This window comes from Lemur catta, chromosome 1 (assembly GCF_020740605.2).
Source record: "Lemur catta isolate mLemCat1 chromosome 1, mLemCat1.pri, whole genome shotgun sequence".
NCBI lineage: Eukaryota > Metazoa > Chordata > Mammalia > Primates > Lemuridae > Lemur > Lemur catta.
The window spans coordinates 30,064,272-30,085,195 of record NC_059128.1 but is presented as its reverse complement, the minus strand read 5'-3'; the positions used below and the strand labels follow the sequence as shown (position 1 = coordinate 30,085,195).

The 20,924-nt window shown below is 55.1% G+C and overlaps 1 protein-coding gene across 3 annotated transcripts in view; it reads right to left on the bottom strand.

Annotated features, from left to right (window-relative positions):
- Positions 1 to 704: 704 nt before the first annotated feature.
- The window catches only part of ACTN1 (actinin alpha 1), a 94,990-nt gene continuing 74,770 nt past the window's right edge, over positions 705 to 20,924 (bottom strand). Inside the window, exons 9-22 of one of the 3 annotated variants that reach the window (XM_045565036.1) lie at positions 16,983 to 17,075; positions 15,454 to 15,684; positions 13,576 to 13,723; positions 11,101 to 11,251; positions 10,447 to 10,555; positions 9,870 to 10,010; positions 8,537 to 8,719; positions 8,148 to 8,282; positions 6,845 to 7,024; positions 5,977 to 6,123; positions 5,019 to 5,099; positions 4,483 to 4,548; positions 3,098 to 3,256; positions 705 to 1,410 (exon numbers count right to left, since the gene is read on the bottom strand). In XM_045565036.1, coding sequence (XP_045420992.1) covers positions 1,252 to 1,410; positions 3,098 to 3,256; positions 4,483 to 4,548; positions 5,019 to 5,099; positions 5,977 to 6,123; positions 6,845 to 7,024; positions 8,148 to 8,282; positions 8,537 to 8,719; positions 9,870 to 10,010; positions 10,447 to 10,555; positions 11,101 to 11,251; positions 13,576 to 13,723; positions 15,454 to 15,684; positions 16,983 to 17,075 — 1,983 coding nt within the window. In that variant the 3' untranslated portion in view covers positions 705 to 1,251. The remainder of the gene's footprint in view (positions 1,411 to 3,097; positions 3,257 to 4,482; positions 4,549 to 5,018; positions 5,100 to 5,976; positions 6,124 to 6,844; positions 7,025 to 8,147; positions 8,283 to 8,536; positions 8,720 to 9,869; positions 10,011 to 10,446; positions 10,556 to 11,100; positions 11,252 to 13,575; positions 13,724 to 15,453; positions 15,685 to 16,982; positions 17,076 to 20,924) is intronic. The other 2 variants (XM_045565019.1, XM_045565027.1) reach the window with 2 other exon arrangements.

Here is a 20,924-nt window from a genome sequence, read left to right as displayed (position 1 = left end):
GCAGTCATGGATTTCAACTCTGGCAGTCTGACTCCACAAACCGAACTTCCTGTAAACACTGCACCAAACCGTTTAACTCCTAAACACAGCCATAACTTGAACACAGATCTACGACTTCAGTTGCCAACTTACATTTCTGTGACACACTGTACTATTGATAAAAGTCTTCACTACCCTGCATTTTGAATAAAAGACAGACTCTGGGAGAGATGATAGGAAAGGTGAAAAATGAGAGGTGCTAGAGCAGTGCACACAAAGCGCCTGGGGATCTTGTTAAAATGCAGATTCTGAATTCATATTCTGGGACGGGGTCTGAGATTCTGCATTTCCAACAAGCTCCAGGTGATGCTGGACAGCTGCTATCTGTGGGACATTTTGAATACCAAGGAGTGAGATGACTCAGACAACTCAAGCTGTTCCCTGCAACAAAAATAAATGGAGTTGGGGACATATACAGATGTCACAGAGCTGTTTAATGCTGTGGAAAACAGCAAGGAGCAGGCAGAGAGCTGCCAGGGCAGTGTCGTCGTTTTAATATAGTCTGTGCAAGCAATATCAAAGTTGTCCATATTCTCCAAGTGTGCCCTATTTTTAATAAGCCCTACTAAATTTTTGTTTTAAACTGTGTGCTGATAAAGAGGTTAGTCACACCTCTGAGGGACTGAAAAATGAAAAGCCACATAAATTCTCTTCCTTAAAAAAGAGCCATTTCAAAAGATTTTCTTTAATATCATAAAATATTTTCATGGACAAGTGAGCTAGCAAACACACATGCACCAATGTGCCTTTTGACAAGAGTACCCCCTACCCTGACTCCCACACCAAGGTGGACATGAGATTGGAGAAATGAATACAGCAGACGGAACGGATAGAAGAAAAAAAAAAAATCAGTAAAAAGGATGGAATATAACTTTGTGCTTGGTTATTTTCCTATGTCACAACAAAACAAGACATTTTGGTGCAAATAGTTAATTTTTCCTCTTTTCCATTTAAGTCTGGTGGAGAAAAAAATACTTTTTCTATAATAAAATATGTAGTTTTTTGGTTTTTAACGTAACTTTTTTTTTTTCTTTTTTGCAGAAAATAATTTTGTAAACTGTCCCTTCGCGGGCAGGGAGGCTCGATGCCACATGGGCCTCAGCTCGCCCGTGGAGGCCGAGAGCTGAAACCAAACCCGGGCAGGAGACGGGGGACAGCGAGGGCGCAAGGCGGGGCTCGGCATACGGGGCGACGGCGGCCGGGCAGGGCGGGCTAGAGGTCGCTCTCGCCGTACAGCGCCGTGGAGAAGGACATGTAGTCCAGGGCACCGGGCACGGCGTCGGGGCCGGTGTAGGGCGCCATCCGCGCGATGCAGTACTCGGCCTGGTCCGGCGGCAGCTCACGGCGAAGCTCGTCCACGGTGATGTAGTTCTGCGGAGAGAGCGCGGTCAGAGCGGCCGCAAAGCACAGCGGCCGTAAAGTGGCACGGCACGGCATGGCCGCAAAGTCCAGCAGCGGTAAACCAACTCGCGACGGTAAGTAGCCTTTTTGGCTCCTTCCTGGTACTTCTTCGCACATGTGGACAGACATATCCACATGTCTACATGTACACTGTGTATCTTAAAAATCGTGTTGTCCAGTCTCTTTCCAAGCTAACTCGATATGCTAATGATGCCTAAAATCTCGTGTGTCACACTAGTCTGCAATAGTCACGTGCTGGAGCAATAGCAGACACTCTGGTGGGACTTACAGATTCTTAGGGGACCTCACACTTACTCCTTTGGGCTCTCTGGAGGCCTCGGCCATAAAGTCTGATTGTAATGAGCCCTCTGGCAGATTAAGATGACCTTCCAGGTTTGGACGTCACTGCTGCAGACAGCATCCAAAATCTGGCCAGGCTTGACCACGTAGCCTTGTCCCACCCAGGTGGCTCACAGCCTGGGGCTTTGCCTTCCCACTCCCCCTTTGGTCTTGCCCACCGTAGGTCTGTTTGGAAGCTGCTGCTTTTTAGGAGCTTGAAGGTCCAGGAAAGCTCACACTGGGTCTCTGACCCACAAGGTCGGCCCCTGGCCCCGTGCCCTACCTCTGCCAGAGTCCCATAGGAACCAGCTTAAGGGAGGGTGGGCTGCCACCACCAACCCAAAAGTCAGGAGACCAGGCCCTCATCTGGGCCTCAGTCTTCCTTCTCTACAAAACGAGTCACTTCAACTAGATGGTCTGAGGATCCTTCTAGCTCTAAGGTGCTAGGAGTCAAATGAGAGTGTCCTTGAACCTAAATCAGACCTTTGGGGACCTCTTTGTTAGGTTCTGCCTTTATTCCCTTACAGATTGAGACATTTCAGAAATTATACTCCCTGTTGGGTTTTGCTTCTCCTAACAATCTTTTCAGTTCTGAGGGAAGGATGGCAAAAGGATTATCCTGTGAATTTTACAGAAAGGAAACCCAGCCCCCAGTCACTCCCCACCCCAATTTCCTCTGGATACTCTTTTGAGTCTTTTCTATAATATTAAAGAGATCAGATCCCTGGGCTAGAGCTGGCTGTGGGTCTGAGGGACATCCAGGTCCACAATGACCATCTCAGACAGAGACTTGGCCTCCCTAGAGGACAGCCTTTCTGCATCCCTCCTGCTTTTCCGTTGCAAGGTGAGGCACTGCAGGACAGTTGGGAAATTTGGAAACCCAAAGCAGACCACTGCACAGGGTAGAAAAATAAGAGAGACGTGCTTCCCACAGTCCCTCTCCCTGCTGCCACCCACGTGCATGTCTGTGCAAGGGTGACGTCCCAGGGGTTCTCAGATGGATGTCCACAATCCAGTCACACACCCACATCACTCTACTGCCCTCTACCACCTGTCATTTCATCACAACTATGAATGAGTCCCTCATTGATGTGCTGTGCCCCTGGCAGGGGACTCCCTTAAGCTGATACTACGTCCTGGTACCTTAGCTGAGCTCAAGGCATTATAGAAATGGGTAGAGGGGGGCAGCAGTGAGAGATGCCCTGGGACCCTTGAAGAAGAGCAGTCGAGGAGCCTGTGTCCCAGCCCTCCCCCTCTGGATCAGAATCCAGCCAGCACCTACCATCCCGACACAGTACCCACATCCCAGGAGACTCACCTTGTCCCCGGCCAGGATCTTGAAGGAAGCCATGACCTGGTCTGCCGTATCTGTGTCGGCTGTCTCTCGGGACATGAAGTCGATGAAGGCCTGGAATGTCACTACCCCCAGACGGTTGGGGTCCACAATGCTCATGATGCGGGCAAATTCCGCCTCTCCCTGGAGGGAACAGCCAAGCCCAGGCCCATCAGCCCCTGACCTGCTGGGAATATCTCATATGGACCTGAAGACCCTGGAGGCTCAGACAGCCTATGGCTGGAAGAAGAGGGCACAGCAGCCCCCAGACCTAACCGGGGCTGTCCTAAGGGTATGACAGGGACACACCACCCAACAGTGGAGACCCAGCTCAGGGTTTCCCACCCCTTACAGATGCCTGGGTTCCCCAGGGACCAAATAATAATACTGAAAATAATTATAATGACAACAGTAATGATAATGATGGCTAACACCTACATAGCATATACTATGTGCCAGGCATCATTCTAAGTGCTTTATATATTTTAATTCATTTAATTCTCACAACTGTATGAGGTAGGAATCTTATTTTCATTGTACAGATGAGAAATCTGAGGCCCAGACAGGCTAAGTGACTTGCCCAGGGTCACATGGCCAGTAAGTAGCAGAGCTGGGATTTGAACTTGGCTAGTCTGGTTCTAGAATTTGTTTTCTCCCCACCACACTGTATTTCCTACATGCCAGACATGTGCCCAGCACTTGTGTAAGTTCCTTCAATTAACCCTTATAACAGTCCTGCAGGGTCTCCCTCACTTCATCTGAGGCCACAAGCTGGTAACAGCAGGCTGGGATTTACTCACAGGTTCCCCATGTCCAGCCCCAAGCCCCTGCCCTGCATCGGGCAGTCTGTGGGCTCTGCACTTGGCACAAGGCCCAGGAGTCACCTGACTGCCGTGCCTAGAAAGTTTGCTTGAAGGGGCCAGACCAAGGTGGTCAGGGGGCCTGGGATAATGGCAAGGCCGTGCGGGCCTGACTGGAGCCATCACCAGGGTGGAGGGGGAAAATCTAAATTCCCATGTCCCATGTGAGATGAAGCAGAGCCAACCCCAAACCCGCCAAGTCCAGGACAGCCAGTCCTTCCTGCCAGCCTCAGGGTGAGCCCAGCCGCCCAGGGCAGGAGAGAGAAGCCCCGTCTCCACCGTAAGTACCAGAAGATGAATGGCACGGAGACTGAGGTGAGAAGGCCAGGCCTCCCCGATACAGGCCAGGGCGGGGCCCAGCTTTCAAGGAGCATCGTCCCCAGGGACCAGAGACTCGAGGCTCCTCCGGGGAGGGCCTCCAGCCTGCCACCGTGCCACTGCTAGGACTCGGCCTCTCCCGCCAGCTGGCTCCTCCTCACCAGGGCAGGCAGAGGGTGGGGTTTACGTTACCATGTTGTAACCCATGGAGATAAGGCAGGCGCGGAAATCATCCGTGTCCATCATGCCTGTCTTCTTCTGTGGGGCAGTGGCACCGAGACACAAGGAGGGTCAGAAAGGCGGGAGGAGGAAGGGCCGGCCCGGGGCCAGGACAGGGCACAGACGGCCGGAGGGGAGGATGAAGTTTATGGTTTGGGGGACAATAAAGGGGGGAGGAACATGGAGGAGTAGACACAAATACACATCCGAGGAAGACATCCACAGGAAGGAAGAAGACAGAGCAGGGAGATGCAAAGATCCGTCCGCAGGATGAAGAGGGCGGGCACCAGGCAGGTTCCCACGAAAGACGAGCGAGGGCAGAGGCCGGAGGATGGAGCAGTGGGAGGAGGAGCCCGACACAGGGCGGGCAGGGACAGCAGGAGAGACGAGCCCCACGGCCCACAGGAGGGGGACAGGGAGATCCAGACAGAGAGAAGAGAAAAAGGAAAAACGCGTTATTTCTCGCCCCAGATGCCACCCTGAGCATGCTCCATGCAGGAGGCGAGTACCTGGGGGTCGTTGCCAATATCATAACCCAAGCTGATGAGGCAGGCTTTGAACTCCTCGGGACCCAGTGTGCCGGAGTGATCCTGGGGCCGCGGTGCGCCAGGCAGCGAGCCATGCGGTGCCAGGGAGGTGGAGGCCGTGAGGGGCATGCCCCGGGGAGGGTGGCGTGTGTAGGGAGACATGGGCACAGAGGCATGCGGGTGGGAGGGTGGGGCGGGGGAGGAGGGGAAATAAAAGTGCACATGGTTAGACACATGGACAAGGTTCCAGGGTGTGCCCTCTCCCTGCACACACAGCTCTGCTCCGGGAAACAGGGCCAGAGCAGAGCGCCATGAGCCATGAGGGCGAGCAGCTCCCCCAGGAGTGCCCCGGCCCAGCCCGCCTTCCCCAGGGGCTCCCCCCACCCAGGTGCCTGGAGGGCCGTGAAGCAGGCAGGGGAGGTGGGCAGCCCCTAAGCCCATGCCCCTCCACCCTATGTCCACCCCCAAGCCCCAGGGCACTGGGAAGGGGCAGCCCACTAATGCTCATCCTGTCTGAAGCTGGGATGAGAACCCAGGATAGCAGCTGACATCCTCGGCAGAGTGACCCAAAGGCCGCCAGGAGGAGGGCAGGAGTCTGCTCCTCCATCCCTTGGGATGGTGAGGGACAGTCCCCACAGCCGGGGACAGCAAGCCTTCACCTGAGGGTTGATTCCTCAGGGCAGGCAAACAAGGGTCAGGGGTACAACATCTCTCCCCACCCACAATACGAGCGCTCGCCAGGAAAGCAGGAAGCTCATGGGACACAGGGACAGGCTTTCCAAGGCTGGCTTTGTAGGGTGCACCGAGTCAGGGCAGGCTGATGGCAGCTCCCCCGCCCCTACACTTGCACGGCAGCCCACACCCTGGGCGGGCACTGCCCTCCAGGGCCCTGGGGCGGGGGCTGGGGGCTGCGCTCAGCAAGCGTCAGGGCGGGGCTCACCCGGTCAAAGTGGTTGAAGGAGGCCCGGAACTCGCTCATCTGCTCCTGGCTGATGCCCTTGGCGTCCCGGGTCAGGATCTGGTTCTCCACCTCATTGATGGTCCTGGCGATGGTGGTGAGCAGCTGCTCCCAGCCCACGCGGATGTGCTGCGGGCAGGCGAGGGGCCTGTCAGCAGAGGGGCCCCAGGCTGCCCTGCCCACTCCTCCCTCCAACCGTCCAAATGGCCAAGGCAAACCCGGCCTTTCCTGTGGATTCTCAGTGTCACGAGCTGGAGGAGAAGCTGGACACAGACAACCTACTAGGGCAGGGGACCCTAGATGGTGAAGGGGCAGGGTGGTGGCCTCTGCCTGGGGCAGCAGAGTGATTAGGGCTTGCCAACAGGGGTCGGGTCAGGAAGGAGGGCAGATCCAGTGGCAGGGGAGACTAAGGGACACTGACTGGCGCGCGCGCGCGCGCACACACACACACACACACACACACACACACACGTGTGCATGTGCATGCCTGCACACACGCCCTTTCACGGTCAAAACAGTCATTTAGAAAACAGGAGCCTAAGCCGGTATTTGGAGCCCACCAGCACCCGATAACCAGGGGTGCTATTAAAAATTGAGATTCTTGAGCTCTACCCCTGTTGGCAAATCCTGGGCATGGGTCCTAGAAACGTGAACTCCTAACAAGTCCCTTGGGAAATCCAGAAGACACTAAAGATGGAAGATGCGAAGCTTCAGGGGTGAAGAGAAGTGAGTTTATCCTCCTACGATGACCAGCTTCCTTGGAAGATGGGTAACCACCCCCACCCCCACCCTGGGGGAAAACAGAAGGGACACAGGCCCCCTCTCAGAGGCACAAGGCCAGCCCACCCACCTCCATGGTGTAGTTGGTGTGCTTGTTGTCGAAGATGAGCGCCTCCTGGATGAGCTGGTGGTCACCCTCCAGCTGGTCAATCTTTGGCTTGTAGTTGACAATGCTCTTCTCGTACTGCCGCAGGTGGCTGAGCTGGTCCTCCAGGGTCCCGTGCATCTCAATGGAGATCCTCCCGATCTCCTGCTCATCCGGAAGAAGGCACCTTGTCAGACCACCTGCGGGGTGTGGACTAGGGTCCCCAAGGTCACTGGCTAACTCTCAGATGATCCTTGGTTCCCCTCCCAGCCCTAGGGAGGCCATCACTGGTAATCACTAAGGCACATTTAGCGTGAGTGCTCCTTGGTGTGGAAACAGCATCATAAAGGTGTGGAGCAAACACTGTTATCATTGGACGAAACACCTCCCACCTCTCAGGCACCTGTCAGCCTCAGGAAGGGATGCAGGGTCGGTGGCTAACCTAAATGTTCACCTTTGCTTGCGATTCAAACCCCCTTCCCAAGCCTTGTTCCCTACCATCGTCATCTCAGGGACCCACTGAGCCAGGACCCTCACAGCCCAGCATGCCTGGCTCACCCCCTCAGGGACCATGTTCTCACTCCTGCCCCTCTGCCTCTTGGGGTGCTCACCCTGGCCACCTGATCCCACCCACCCCACAGGCCAGGCCAATTGCCCATCTCTGTCTGACATTCACCCACGCAAACAAACCTCGCTTGTGAACACAGCTTCTGTCCACTCAACTCAATCCAGCAGATATTTCCCGAGTGGCTACTAAGCACAATATGTGGGGGGTGGCCCACACAAATGTGAACTTGCCATGGTCTCTGCCCTCAAGGAGCTCAGAGGCCATGCTCTAGCCAGAGCACCCCACTAGCTAGCCCACACAATTCAGCAAAAAATCCTACACTTGACCGGGGTTCGGTTCTCTCTCTAGGAAGTTCATTCTCTTAGCCCAAGCTCATCACTCAGGAGGAGCAGTAAGGGAGGAAGAGGAGGCCTGGTCAACGAGAGCCACCAAAGGGAGGAGGCTGAATTGGACATTAAAGGCCAACCCTCCTGTGGGACTCTCATATGTGGCTCCCTAGTTGTCCTTGGGTCAGTCTTTGCTCCCAAATTAGATACCAGGATGAAGCCTTCAGGCCTTCCCTGCAGAGGCCTCTACACCCCTCTGCAGCACAACAGACCAGTCCTGGGCTCAGGGCCTCAGTCCTCCTGGGTCCCACCCATAGAGAGCTGGGCAACCTGGCTGGGATGGAGCTGGGGACGGGTGGGAGCCCTGAGCTCGACTTCCCAGGACGGGACCCACCTCCATCTTGGTCTGGATCCAGGGCCCGATGACGTTGGCCTGGGCCCCGAACTGCTTGCGTAGCCTCTCGTTGTGCTGCTGGCGGGCATGCTCCTCTGTCAGAGCCTGGTCCCTCCGTGGCACCAGCTGCCGCACCTGGGGTGGGAACAACCATGGGACTTTGGGGACGGGCCAGCCATCTGCCCAAGGAGGAAATGGAGGACCCACGTGGGGAAGGGGCCAGTCAGCAACGGAACAGGAATTGAAGATGTCGACTTGTTCCAGAAATTCAGTCATTTGCTAGCTGGACACACAATGAGTGAGTTTTAAATGTGACCATTTAAAACATGAAATCAACAAAAATCAATCAATGAAAAAAAGACAAAACCCCCTGCCCTTATGAAACTCACGTGGTCCCATTTGCCATTGATCTCCTGAGGTGTGATGGTTGTGTAAGGGTTGGTGCCCGCCATGTTGACGTGGTAGGTCTGGACGATCTTGGACACCTCGTTGTGGATGCCCAGGATGGCCAGGCGCTCCTTGTCGGCATCAGGGAGGGTGGCCTTGAACTGCTCGTGGGCTGTGGTCAGTCCCTGGACAGACACAGGGTGGGAGGAGTGCAGTCACTCAGGGGGCTGGTGCCTGCCCTGGGCAAGAGGAGCAAGGGGAGCCCTTGGGTCCAGGTAGAGGTGGGTGGAGGGGCCACAGGAGCGGGGCCCACACCAGCTGGGAAGCATCAAATCAAAGATTGTCACGGCTGAGAACCGGGATGGCAGGTATGGCCCCAGGAAGGTGAAGGCAGAGTCATCAAAGCAACAGCTTCATCCTTGGGGCTGGGGAAATTGGCAGAAACCACCCTGGGACATTCACTATGCCAGAGTCACATCAGCGGCAAGGGGTGCCCCAGAGGTCTGTCCCCCCAGGTGACCTCCCCAGCACTGGCTTCCTCAGCTCTTTGCAAAAGCTTTTAAATCTAATACTTTCCAGCTGTATAAAAGGTTGAGGAAGCTGTTAATTGATGTGAAATGAACTCCAAGATAAATGTTCAATTAAAAATCAAGGTTGAGGATACAGTATATAATAAAAGCTATTTTTTGTGTGTTTTTAAAAAAAGGTATAGAAAAGAACATGGAAATAAACACACTTGTTTGTGTATGCAGACTGTGGTCATGTGCTTACCTGGGAGGGGGAGGCCTGAGAAGGGAGACTTTTTTTTTTGAGACAGAGTCTCACTCTGCCACTCTGTCACCCAGGCTAGAGTGCCGTGGCGTCAGCCCCACTCACAGCAACCTCAAACTCCTGGGCTCAAGTGATCCTCCTGCCTCAGCCTCCCAAGTAGCTGGGACTACAGGCGCATGCCACCACACCTGGCTAATTTTTCTATTCCTACTAGAGATGAGGTCTTACACTTCCTCAAGCTGCTCTCCAACTCCTGAGCTCAAGCAGTCCTCCTGCCTCGGCCTCCCAGAGTGCTAGGATTACAGGCATCAGGCATGAGCCACTGCGCCTGGCCAAGAAGGGAGACCTTATTGCACAGCCTTTTTATTTTTTGGATTTTATACCACGTGCATATATTACCTCATCAAAATAAATAAAATGCAAAGGTTTCAAATCTACGAAATCCTTCAGATGCTCTTCCTCAGTCCCCTACCCTACAGGAGCAAGTCCTGCAGGAGTGTGACCCGCAGGGCGTGGGCCGTGGCAGCTGGTGGAGCGGCCGCTGGGGCGGGGCGTGTGGCACACCTGGATCTCCTCGATGGTGTGCACGATGAAGGTGTCCTGCAGGTCCTCCATGGCCCCCTCCATCCAGTTGTTGAAGGGCGCGGCCCGCTTGGCGTATTCCAGATACAGCTGGTCAATGGTCTCCAACAGTTTCTCTGTCCGCTGGGAGGGCCAAATGGGGTGGGGGTGGGGCTGTTTAGCAAAGTGATGTCCAGAATCATCCCCCACCTCTGTCAAGCTTCTCCTGCAAGCCCCAAGGGGTCCAGGTTGAAGAGCTCTGTATGGACCACCTCACACTGCAGTCGCCTGGCTTGGCCCCCCAGAGTGTCTATTTTGTAGAACAGGAAAGTTCTCGAATGGCTGCGGTTGGGTTGTTAAGTGCACTAAACCGGGAGGATGAGATATGTTAGGGCAAGACAGGAGACACATCCGTCAGGGCAAAGACCAAATCCTATGCCAAAGTGAATCGTCCAGTTAGGCCAGGGGTGGGGGAGGGCCGAGGAACCCCTGGAGTCTTTAGCCCAAAACAAAGAAGCAGGAAGGGGCACTGCACACAGCTGCTAGGCGCAGGCCCAGATCTCCCTCCAGGGCCCCTCACCTCTAGAGCTTCCCTCCGCTTCTGAGTTAGGGCCCCCAGATTGTCCCACTGGTCACAGATCTTTTGGCAACGGGCGTTGACACTGGGTGAGTCATAATAGTCCAGCTCACTGGGGAGGGAAGAGACAAGGCAGTTGGGTGACCTGGGTTAATTCCATGGTCCTCTCCCTCTCCCTGGGGTGGGGGGCACTAGTGGTGCAGGAAGATCCAGGGGTGCTCCCTTCATCAGACCTTCCAGGCACCCTTCCCACCCCACCCCCTTGGCTTTCAGGAGACCAGCAGGGAAGAGACCAGAAAAGGCCAGTCCTCGCCTCCAACGGGCCCTGCCCAACCAAGGCTGGAGGTGACACCCACCTTTACCCCAGCACCTAATGTCAGGGAGCTACTGAGGCCCAACAAGAAAGCTCAGAGCCAAGGCTTGGTCATTCTTGGCTCCGGCACTAGCCACACGGGAGGAAGGAGGCCTGCACCAGGCTGGGAGTGGTCACAGGCTTGTCACCCGGCAGCGCGGATGTTCCTGTCTTCTGTATGGACTCCCTTCCCATCTGTACCCACCCTTCTCACTTTCCACGGCCACGCCCCCATCTCCCACAGTGGCTGAGAATGCCAAGCCCCAGCCCCGCACTGGGGGCCACAGGGTGCCGGGGCCGCCTACTTGAGCTCCTGTGCGATGGCAGCGATCTGCTCCACGCGGTCCTGGTGGGCGGCCAGGTCACTCTCAAAGGCCTCGTGCTTCTTGAGCAGGGCCTTGATCTCCGAGAGCGTGGCTGTCTCATAATCCTTCTGCCGCAGCATGGCCTCTTTGCCTGGGTTCAGAGAGAGGGGCACACGGCTGAGCAGGAGCAGGGGCTGGGGGGGCTTCTTCCTGGCCCCGACTATCACCCCGTAGGGCCCCAGGAGCTCCACTTCTGGGGGCACTTCCCAAGGAGGCGTCCACTGCACGGCGATCTGCAAGGTCCAGGCTTTGTCCCCACATGGCTTTTCTGTCCTATCTATTTTTCTTAAATCAGGATGATAATATAGTGAGTTTAGAGAAAAAAAAAATTACAGATAAGCCTTCTTATCTACCCCATTCAGTCTTTCCTTATATGGCTGTTCTGTTAAAACACTGGGCATATATAAGTCATATTTCCTGCTTACAAAATATTTAGCAGCACATTATCGCAATTTCTACTTTGGCTCTGTGGTCTTCCACGTCCCCCTCTTACGGCTGTGCAGACGTCCCGCCGAGTGTCTGCACCACCACTGACATAACCACCCACGGCCCTCCTGCGGGGCTCTGAGGCCCTTGGCTTGCACTAGCACAGGTGTCTCACCAAACATCTCCAGGCATGTGATCTCTCCCTTGTTTAGGGTTAACTCTTTCGACAGTCGCAAGAAATGGAATACCCAGGTTAGAGAGTAATAAAATCGTTAGGTGTGAATACGTATGGCCAAACTGCTGTCCCCAGAGGTTGTGCTGGCATGCCAGCACTTCTCATGCTCTTGCTGGTAGCTGGCAAGCTCATGAGGCCAATCCTTGCCCTGTACCTTGGCTGTGAGCTGTTCCTTGGCCCAACAGAGGACACATGCTAGAAGCATGCGATGAATGGGTACAATCTCCACCATCTCCCCTCTGCTCTGCTGCACCCACGCCTGGATAAGTAACTCCACACATGCACAGTGGAAGGCAGAGCAGCACCTCTGGTCACTGTGTGTGAAGCCCAGCACACGTACTCACAACAGGGCACTAAGCCAACCCCCCTTAGCCGAGGCAAGCACTCTTGTCCCCTACACCAAGCCAAGCCACTCCCAAATGCCCTTAGGGTATGGTCCTCCCCACTCATCTCCAGCCTAAGGTTTGAGGAGCACAAAACAGGGTTGAATGGGGGAATCCTGAGCTCCCCTGGCCAACGGGTCTGCCCAGGGGTTCCAGCTGAAGTGGCTGGGAGGGCCCGAGGAGATAGGCAGCCCACCCGCCCCCCTGCAGCCCTGGCCCAGGTTCCGAGGAAAAGACTATTCTCAGACGATACAGTTGTCTCTCTTCAGAGTGAACCTCAGCTGCCAATAAGCAGACACCAGACACAGCCCCAAGTGCCTCAAGGTCGGAGTAACAGGGACATACATGTGCTAAGGCGAGGGCGCTGGTTCTTGCCAAGGGAGGCCGGGCAGTGGAGGGAGCAGAGGACATCCGCAAGGGCCACTCCCGCCTGAGTGCGCCGCCTGCCGGGCACTGAACTGAGCATGCGACGTACTTAGGATATTTACGCTTCACAACAACCCCACGAGGAGGTTGTATTAGGTTGAAGAGCACCCCGAGAACCTCAGAATGTGATCTGTTCTGGAAATAGGGTTTTTGCATACGTAACTAGTTAGATGAGGTTACACTGGGTGAGGGTGGGCCCTAAAGTCAACGACTGGTCTTTGTTAGAGAAAGGAAAGGGAGGTTCAGTCACAGAGACACCAAGAGAAGAAGCCATGTGAGGTTAGAGGCAGAGACTGGGGCGATGTAGCTACAAGCCCAGGGACACCCAGGACTGCTGCAGCCACCGAAGCTGGGAGGCAGCGTGGGACAGCCTCTCTGGGGCCTCCAGGAGGAACCAACCCCGCCAACATCTCAAGTTAGGACATCTGGTCTCCTGACCTGTGAGAGAATAAGTTTCTGCTGTTTTAAGCCACAAAGTTTGTGGAAATCTCTCCCAGCAGCCCTAGGAAACCGATACGGGAGGGCACGTGGTCACCCCGGAGGGCCAGTCACTACTCCAAACTGACACTGCTTCTAAGCAGTGGATTCTAAGAGTCAGGATTCAAACCCAACCTAACTGACTCAGGGGAGGAAAAATCAATTACTGTGACAAGAACCATTAAAAATTAACACTTACATAGCATTGCACTACACTATGTAACTCCTCAGTACTTTGTCTGTATTAATTGATTTAATTCTCATAAACCCATGAGGTTGGTACTCTTATTATCCCCACTTTACAGATAAGGAAACTGAGACAGCAAAAAGGCTAATGAACTTGCCTAATGCCACAGAACTAGTAAGAGACAAAACGAAAAAAACAAAAAGCGACAGGAGAACAGAGTTGCGGCTGGTGGCGGAGGAAAGCCAGAGACCCCTGGGGAGGCAGAGCTGGGTTGGCCTTACCATCTGTCCAGGCCTCGTGGATGGAGGCCTTCTGCCGGAACTTCTCCGCCAGGTGGTCGAGCCGCTCCAGCCTCCGGATCTCATTCAGGAGCCACTCCTCATAGCCCTTCTCCACCTGCTCCAGGCAGCCCCAGGCGTTGTTGATGTCCTGTGGGGAGGGGAGGTGCAGGGTCAGGGCCCAGACCCCATCCCAAGCCCCCTGCCTGCTCCATGCCTCCCGTCTCTGCCCCACATCCACCCCAGCTCCCACTGGCATTTCCCTGGGCCCCCAGGAGCCAGACCTCCTGGCAAGGCTTGGGGCCTGAGTCCACATGGGTCAGCCAGTTACCACTGACCCACGGGGCTTTGAGTGTGGAGCCCCATGAGGAAAGAGCCCAAGGCCTTCCATGCCTAGGGCTGGCTTCTGACAGGACTCTAACCAATCCCAGGGGTCCTGGGCCCAGCCAGGAACACAGAACAATGAACAAGACAAGCAGGCATTGGAGCTGCCCAGCCTTCCTGTGTTCCTGGAGCCGTCCATGAGCTCAGGCCTCTGGGCAGTAGCCTGGAGCCTGCAGGGACCTTGGCCTGGGCGAGCCGGCCACAATTCCAAGAGGACAAATGCCGAGCGCAAACCCACATCCCTTCAGATAGGCCACTCCCTCCAGGTCGTGTAAGGATGCCCAGCTGAGCAGTGACTGGGGCTGGCCCTGCATGCCACCCTCCCGGCCATGCATCCTGGGCCAGGCTGCATCTGCCCCAAGGAAGGGGCAGAGCACCCTTTGGCTAGCAACGGCTCTGGCTAAAACCTATTGATTCTGCCTTGGAACACATAAGAGGACTGCAGTTTCCCCAACTGCGTACACTACGTTGAAGTCTTTTATTCTCCCTTTGTGATGTCCTGGATGCTGCCTCTCCCAGCACTGCCTGTCTTTCGCCCATCCCCTCCTGCCATACACGCCTGTGTGCTCTTGTTACTCTTCACTTTAAGAACAAAAAGCTGTCATGGGGAACTTGTTAAATTTTCTTCTGTATGTTTCTCTGGCTCCTAAAATTTTTCCCTAAGTCCTGGGGAGAGGGTAAGGAGAATGAGTAACAAAAAGTGACACAGGCTGGGCATGGTGGCTCAAGCCTGTAATCCTAGCACTTTGGGAGGCATAGAACGGGGGATCGCTTGAGTTTGAGGTTGCTGTGAGCTACGATGACGCCATTATACTCCAGCCCAAGCAACAGAGTGAGACCTTGTTTAAAAAAAAAAAAAAAAAGAATGAAACAGTGACATAAAACAAGAGTATTGCATGACAGGGAAAGCTGGTCACAATATATTAAGTTGGTTTTTTTTAAGCAGCTTATATAAAACATGCATTAGGAATCCCTTAAAAATTATATTTATATGGAAAAACTAAAAGAATCTTTTTAAAAGGCTTTTTAAAAAGTTGATATTGGGTAGTAAGACTGTCAGTAATTTCTATTTTCCGTACTTTGCTTATTTGTATCTTTCCAATATCATACCAAAAAAAAAAAAGGTCTATTGTTTTAGGTAATAAATTTTTTTGAAGTACTTAATGATTCTATGGAAGTAAAAATTAACTTTACTGCTACTGATTTATATCCTGTTTGGTTTACTATGTCCAGAGGCATTTTGTTTACAAAGACGATCGGGGGATGCTGGGGAGGTCTGGGGTGGATGCTCAGGGTCTGGCAGGGCAAGCCTGACCCAGAATGGCCAGGGAGGGCCGCCTTGTGGCCGAGTCTGGGCGCCAGCCTGGGTGGTAATGTGGAGGGAGAGAAGGTCCTCCTCCCCGGGCCCCCTCCCTGCGACGCTGCATTTGACCACGGCTAGGAGCAGCTCAGGGTGGACAGTCGGGTCGGGGCCCCGGCTCGGCCGCTGGTGCTCACCGAGACCATCCTGCCCTCGGAGGGCATGAAGGCGGGCCGGTTGCTGAGCCGCAGCTTGGTCTGCAGCGTGTTGAAGTTGATCTCCAGCTGGCACTTCTCCTGCACCTTGGGGGGCTTGTGCAGGCGCCGGTAGTCTCGGAAGTCCTCCAGCTTCTGCTGCATGGCATGCATGGTGTTCTCGGGCACCCGGTTCTCCAGCCACGGGATGGTGCGGCGGATCCACTCCAGCAGCTGGGGTGGGGGTGGGACAGGGGTGGGGGTGAGGATGCTGGCAGGGTGTGTGCGTGGGCTGGCCTCCCCCCCATGCTCCCAATGGCCCATCCCACATGGGGAACGGGTACCAGGGAGGGGTCTCTCCCGATAGCAAACTCTTTCCCAACTACACCCTAGGGCATTCCCAGGCCGTGAGGCCAGGTTCCAGAGAGCCCACTTGGCTACCAGGGCATGTTAACTCACAGCCACATCACTCAACCTCTCTGCTCTCCCTGCTCGGACACAGCTGGACTAAGGGGCAGGAAACGCGAGTTTCAGTTCTAGGTCCTAACTGCCTGGGCTTCGGTTTCCTCATCTATACCATGGACAGGGTTAACAGCTGTTCCCCAAGGTCCTTGCCACCCGACACAGGGATCTAGAATGTGGGTCCCTGACTCAAAAGAGAAGAGGCTGGTTTGGGGGCAGAGAGCCGGGCTGGAGCACAGGCGGGCAGCAGCCTGGATTGTTTTCCTTGAGCCAGGGTGACAGCAGTGGAGAAGATGGGGAAGGCGTGGACACGACGACAGGAAATATGGTGAACACTGCACGGTGCCGGGCGCGCCGCCCGAATGAACTCATCTGAATGACCACAGGAACCCTACGGGGTCGAGCACCGTGGTCATTCCCATGTCACGGCGGAGGCAACCACGGCACTGCTGGTTCATGTGACTCGCCAAGGTGCCCCAGCTGGAATGGCAGAGCGGGGACTTAAACCCAGGCATATGGGCTTGAGAACCTGGGTTCTTACTGTGCTGGACAACAGGTCCACCAAGAGGCTGGTCTGAGTGGCTCAAAAGCTGAATTATTTTGAGTAAGGAGCAAGTGGAGTCTTAGTCCCAATGTAGCCAATGGCAGAATAGGAAACCCTGCACTGTCCCATCCTGTCCCCTGGGTGGGCCCAGCCGCTTATGCGAGCCTGAGCCAGCACTGATTTACCAAGGTCCATACCCTCTCAGGGGCAGACACACTCCTTTTCTAGTTTGAGCAAAACTCACAGACCAGTAGTACGCCAGGCTGGAAAGGTCTGTGAGAGCCCCCGGCTCAACTTGTACTTAAGAAGTGAAGAAACCAAGACCCACCTTGACCCTTTCTGGGAGCACCGGAGCAGAGCCCACGCTGCCCCGGGTAAACTGTGCTGGGCTCATGGACTACACCCAGCCTGGGACAATGCTCTAGGGATGGATTTGGAGGTACAGGTTCTGGGGGCTCCTTTTCTCTCAGAGTGGGGAGGGCAGGGCCTTGCTGGGACCCAGCCAGGAGAACCCAGGGGTACCCACATCACTGGCCAGCTTCTCGTAGTCTTCCATGAGCTGCTCATTCTCCTGGTTGACGGCCAACACCTTGCAGATGCGATTGGCTGCTGTCTCCGCCTGGCAACAAGACAGAGAGAGTCAAGACCAGCCGACCCCAGCAGCAGGGGCACCTGGTACACACCTGTGCGGGCAAAGCCCCTCCCATCCCATCCCTGCAGCTCCATGTGGTTGGAATGGAGCCCTTGAGGCTTTGAAGTCACATCCTCCCCCCACCATCCTCTATGCCAGCCTGTGGACAGGCCCTATGGGTCAGGTAAGCCCGGACAGAGGTCTTAGTGGGTGAACTGGGCCCCCAGAGAAGGGCTGAGGTTGGGGCCCAACATGCACGTTGGGAAGAAACAAATCCAATCACTGATAAAGTCAAAACACTCAGGTTGGGTGGGGAGGTGGGAAAATTCATGTCCATCCTGGAATTCCAAGTGCAGGCCCTGGAGTCCCCAGGCTCAGGACCTCAGGCTGAATCTGCCAGGATCTTGGAGATGTGGGAATTCAAATCTGGGAGTCCTGGGACAAAGTGCCAACTGAGAAGCAGTGGGGCCGCTCAGGGCCCCTGCAGTCTCCCAAGGCTCCTGGCCCAAAGCCGAAAGCACTTCAGAGAAAAATGAGGGACCCTCTACTGCACCAAGGGCAAGACTTAAGGACCAACCCTGCAAGGACAGAATGCCTGGAAAGCCCAGCACGGGCACCTCTGGGACAGCCAAGCACCCATCACATGCTGCGTGCTAGGCCAGCAGGGACCCCAGACAAGGGGACTGAATGATAATCAGACGCAAAGAGCTGGAAACCCCAGGGGGACACCACCTTCTAAGGCTGTGGAGGAGACTGCACCAAACACCAGCTGGGTTTGCTCAGGTGGTTTTAAATTCAGCTGTGTTCTTGTGCATATTCTAATCCTCCACCAAGGGGAAGTGAACTCAAAGCCTTCTGGGGGGCCACTGGGGAAAAAGGAAGACAGCCGGGAAGAAGATGGATGTGCATCCTGGGACCCAGAGAAAGGTGCCCTGCAGGTGATAAAGGATGCCTGGTTTAAGGGGTAGAAAGACAGGCCTCACAACCAGTTGACAAATAAGACAAGATGAGTTTCAACTGCAGCAAGACAAACTGAGGCAGGGCGTAAGGAAGAACTTCCTGAGAATGCATGTGCTCAGAATTGGAAGGAATGACTAAGACGACGTAAATGTTTTTTCCTTGAAGAACTTTTCAAATAAGACCTACGCCCACCAAATCATGTGCTGTGTGGATGACTGTGCTGGGGGGTGGGGACAGAATGAGATCATCCTGAAGGTCCTCTCCGGCCCACGGTTGGGGCCAGGTGTCAGAGTGGTGGGGACTCCGTAAGGAGAACGTGGAATTGTCCAGAGAGCGATGTACGAGTCCTCTGAGTGCAAAGACTGAGCCCCAGGGCTAGAGAAACTGAGGCAGAGAGTCACAGCCTGAGACCCTCATCCCTTGCCCCTGGCTCGACTCTCTCCTGGAGAAGCCGAGGCCACTTCTCACACAGAACTCCGACTGTCATCCTCTCGACAGCCAACAAGCAACCACCAGGAATCCCAAGAGACAGTGAGGAGGGAAATCCCTCCCTGTCCAGAAGACGGGGCCCCAGAAAGACATCAGGTCGTGGGAACCGGGCCAGTGCCCCAAGAGGCTGGCTGGGGGTAGCATCTGCCTGAGGCACGAGGCCATGACGGTGAGGGCAGGGGGCTGGGGAGAGGCCACGTGTCCTGCAGGCTGACATGTATGTGGGGATGGGGGTGGCTGCAGACCGCAGCCACAGACGTGCTCCCGAGCAGAGAAGAACCACAGGCGGCCACTCACCGTGGGCAAGTTAGCAGCTGCTGCCGTGACCTTCCTCGGATAAAGCCCACCTTAGCCTCGTCACTCTCCTGATTCATCAGCCCAAGGGACATAAGCTTTGATGTGTGTCAATTTATCAAGCTGGGGGACAGAGCGAGGCCTGCACTCGTGGGACTTTAGATGTGTCCTGTGGGCCCCCAGAGCCTTGCCCATCCCCCAGAGCCTGCTGACTGCTCCAGGGTCAAAGGAGGCTCCTTTTGGATGATGTCTGGGGGAGATTCCGGGTGGGCCTCCTGGGGACTTTTCACGAAGATCCAGCCTCGTTCCCACACCCGTGTCTCAGCCGGCCCCCTCCCAGGCTGGCCTCACCCAAACAGAGACCAACTGGGATCTCCCATCGCTGTAACCAGCAGATGACACCTGGGCATCACAGAACAAAAGAGCACTTTCTTTACAAAGCCTGTCCCGCACACCCCACCCAGATGCCTCGAGGGACAGCCCAGCCCCCACCATACCTTTAGGAAGCAAGTTCTTGAAATCTAGATTTGATTTTTAGAATAAAATGACAGGCAGAATCCTCAGGGCCTCTTGCCTCCCCTGCTCCTGCTGCCCAACTTCCTCCCCCAGGCAGGCTGCACCCCCAGAGGAAGCTGTAGGGTGGTGGCTTAGCCGCACTGCCACAGCAGTCGCTCTACGAAGAGGGCACAGTCACCCACCAACCTCAGCGCGAGAGATGAGAGGTCAGCCTGCAGGCCCGATGCCCGGAGTGGAAGGACAGCCAGTCCTACCCCAGTCCCCCCCATTTCCTAGCTTTCTAGCTCTTCTCTCACCTGGCTACAAGAACCCCTCGCCTTATGGGGGACTTAACGCAGAGGCCACCAGGACCACCACGTACATAAAGAATCTCAAGGAGACTGCTTCAGTTCAGAAGCCCAAAGGAGAGGTTTGTTCTAGGAGAGGAAAGATGCCTCCCCTGAGAGAACCTCGGAGACTGAGGCGACATCAGAAGGAAGCCTGGGCGAGCCCTGGGTCCTGCTGCCCTGCAAGCGGAGATGGCTGGCTTTGGACCCGCTGCCAGCAGAAGCAGAAGGCAAAGACCTTTCCAACGTCCACAGGATTCATACAGGACAGTGTTATATAAGCACAGATACTCAATGGGCAGAGGAAATATTCTACAGACATAGGCAAAATTTTTACTTCCAAGCGCCAAAGGAGACTACAGAAATTTGCGTTTCCTATTGCCTAGTTCATATTTTCCTATTTTTTTTGACCTACTTTAAACTGTGCTATTACACAACTTAACATACACCAATACTCTTAGTTTTATACTAAAGAGTTGTGTGTGTGTGTGTTTAGGCTGGGGGCTCATCCCCGGAGTACTCAGCTACACCCTAATAGTCAGCATCCAATTACTTGGTGCAGGTATAGGCTAGAGAGGAACTGTCCTCAATTAAGATGACATAAAACATCCAAATGTGGCCAAATGATACACTGTAGCTCGCCACTCACAACCCACAGATTCACATGAATGCCACGAGGATCTCATCTGTGACATTTTTAGTCAAAAATTTCCCAACTCCAGCTAGAACTGCCCATTTCCTTCTTCCCAGACCTACCCACTGCCTTCTTTCCCCTCGTCCAGAGTCAGCCACCACGCCTGAGGTCCCTGCTACTGAGGCCACCGATCAGCAGGGATCTCGGACCGAGCACCTGGGCCTCCCCACGGTGGGCGGCGGAGCTGGGTAACCGGGGAGGAGCTGGCACCCAGGGCGCTGCAGCCCCGCCCTCAGCTGCCACCCCAGCTTCCCCGGGGTACTCCCGCTCCCCGGACAGCCTGCAGAACGCACCACTCTCGCATCTGCACGAGCTGTGACCACCTTCCTTGACAGCACTTGTTGGGACGCTTCCCAGCCCTCACTGACCCTCTCCCTGCGGACCCCTACTCAACCCTGAGACCTGCAAGCTCAGTGTTGGCTGCTGTTCCAGAAACCTCGGGGCCTGCAGGCCCATGGCTGCGACTGCCCCGCTCAGACTGGAGCCGAGCGGAGCGCAAGCTGGCTGCAGCCACGGCTGGCTTCTGTTTTTCAGGGTTTTCCCAGATGGATCATGAAT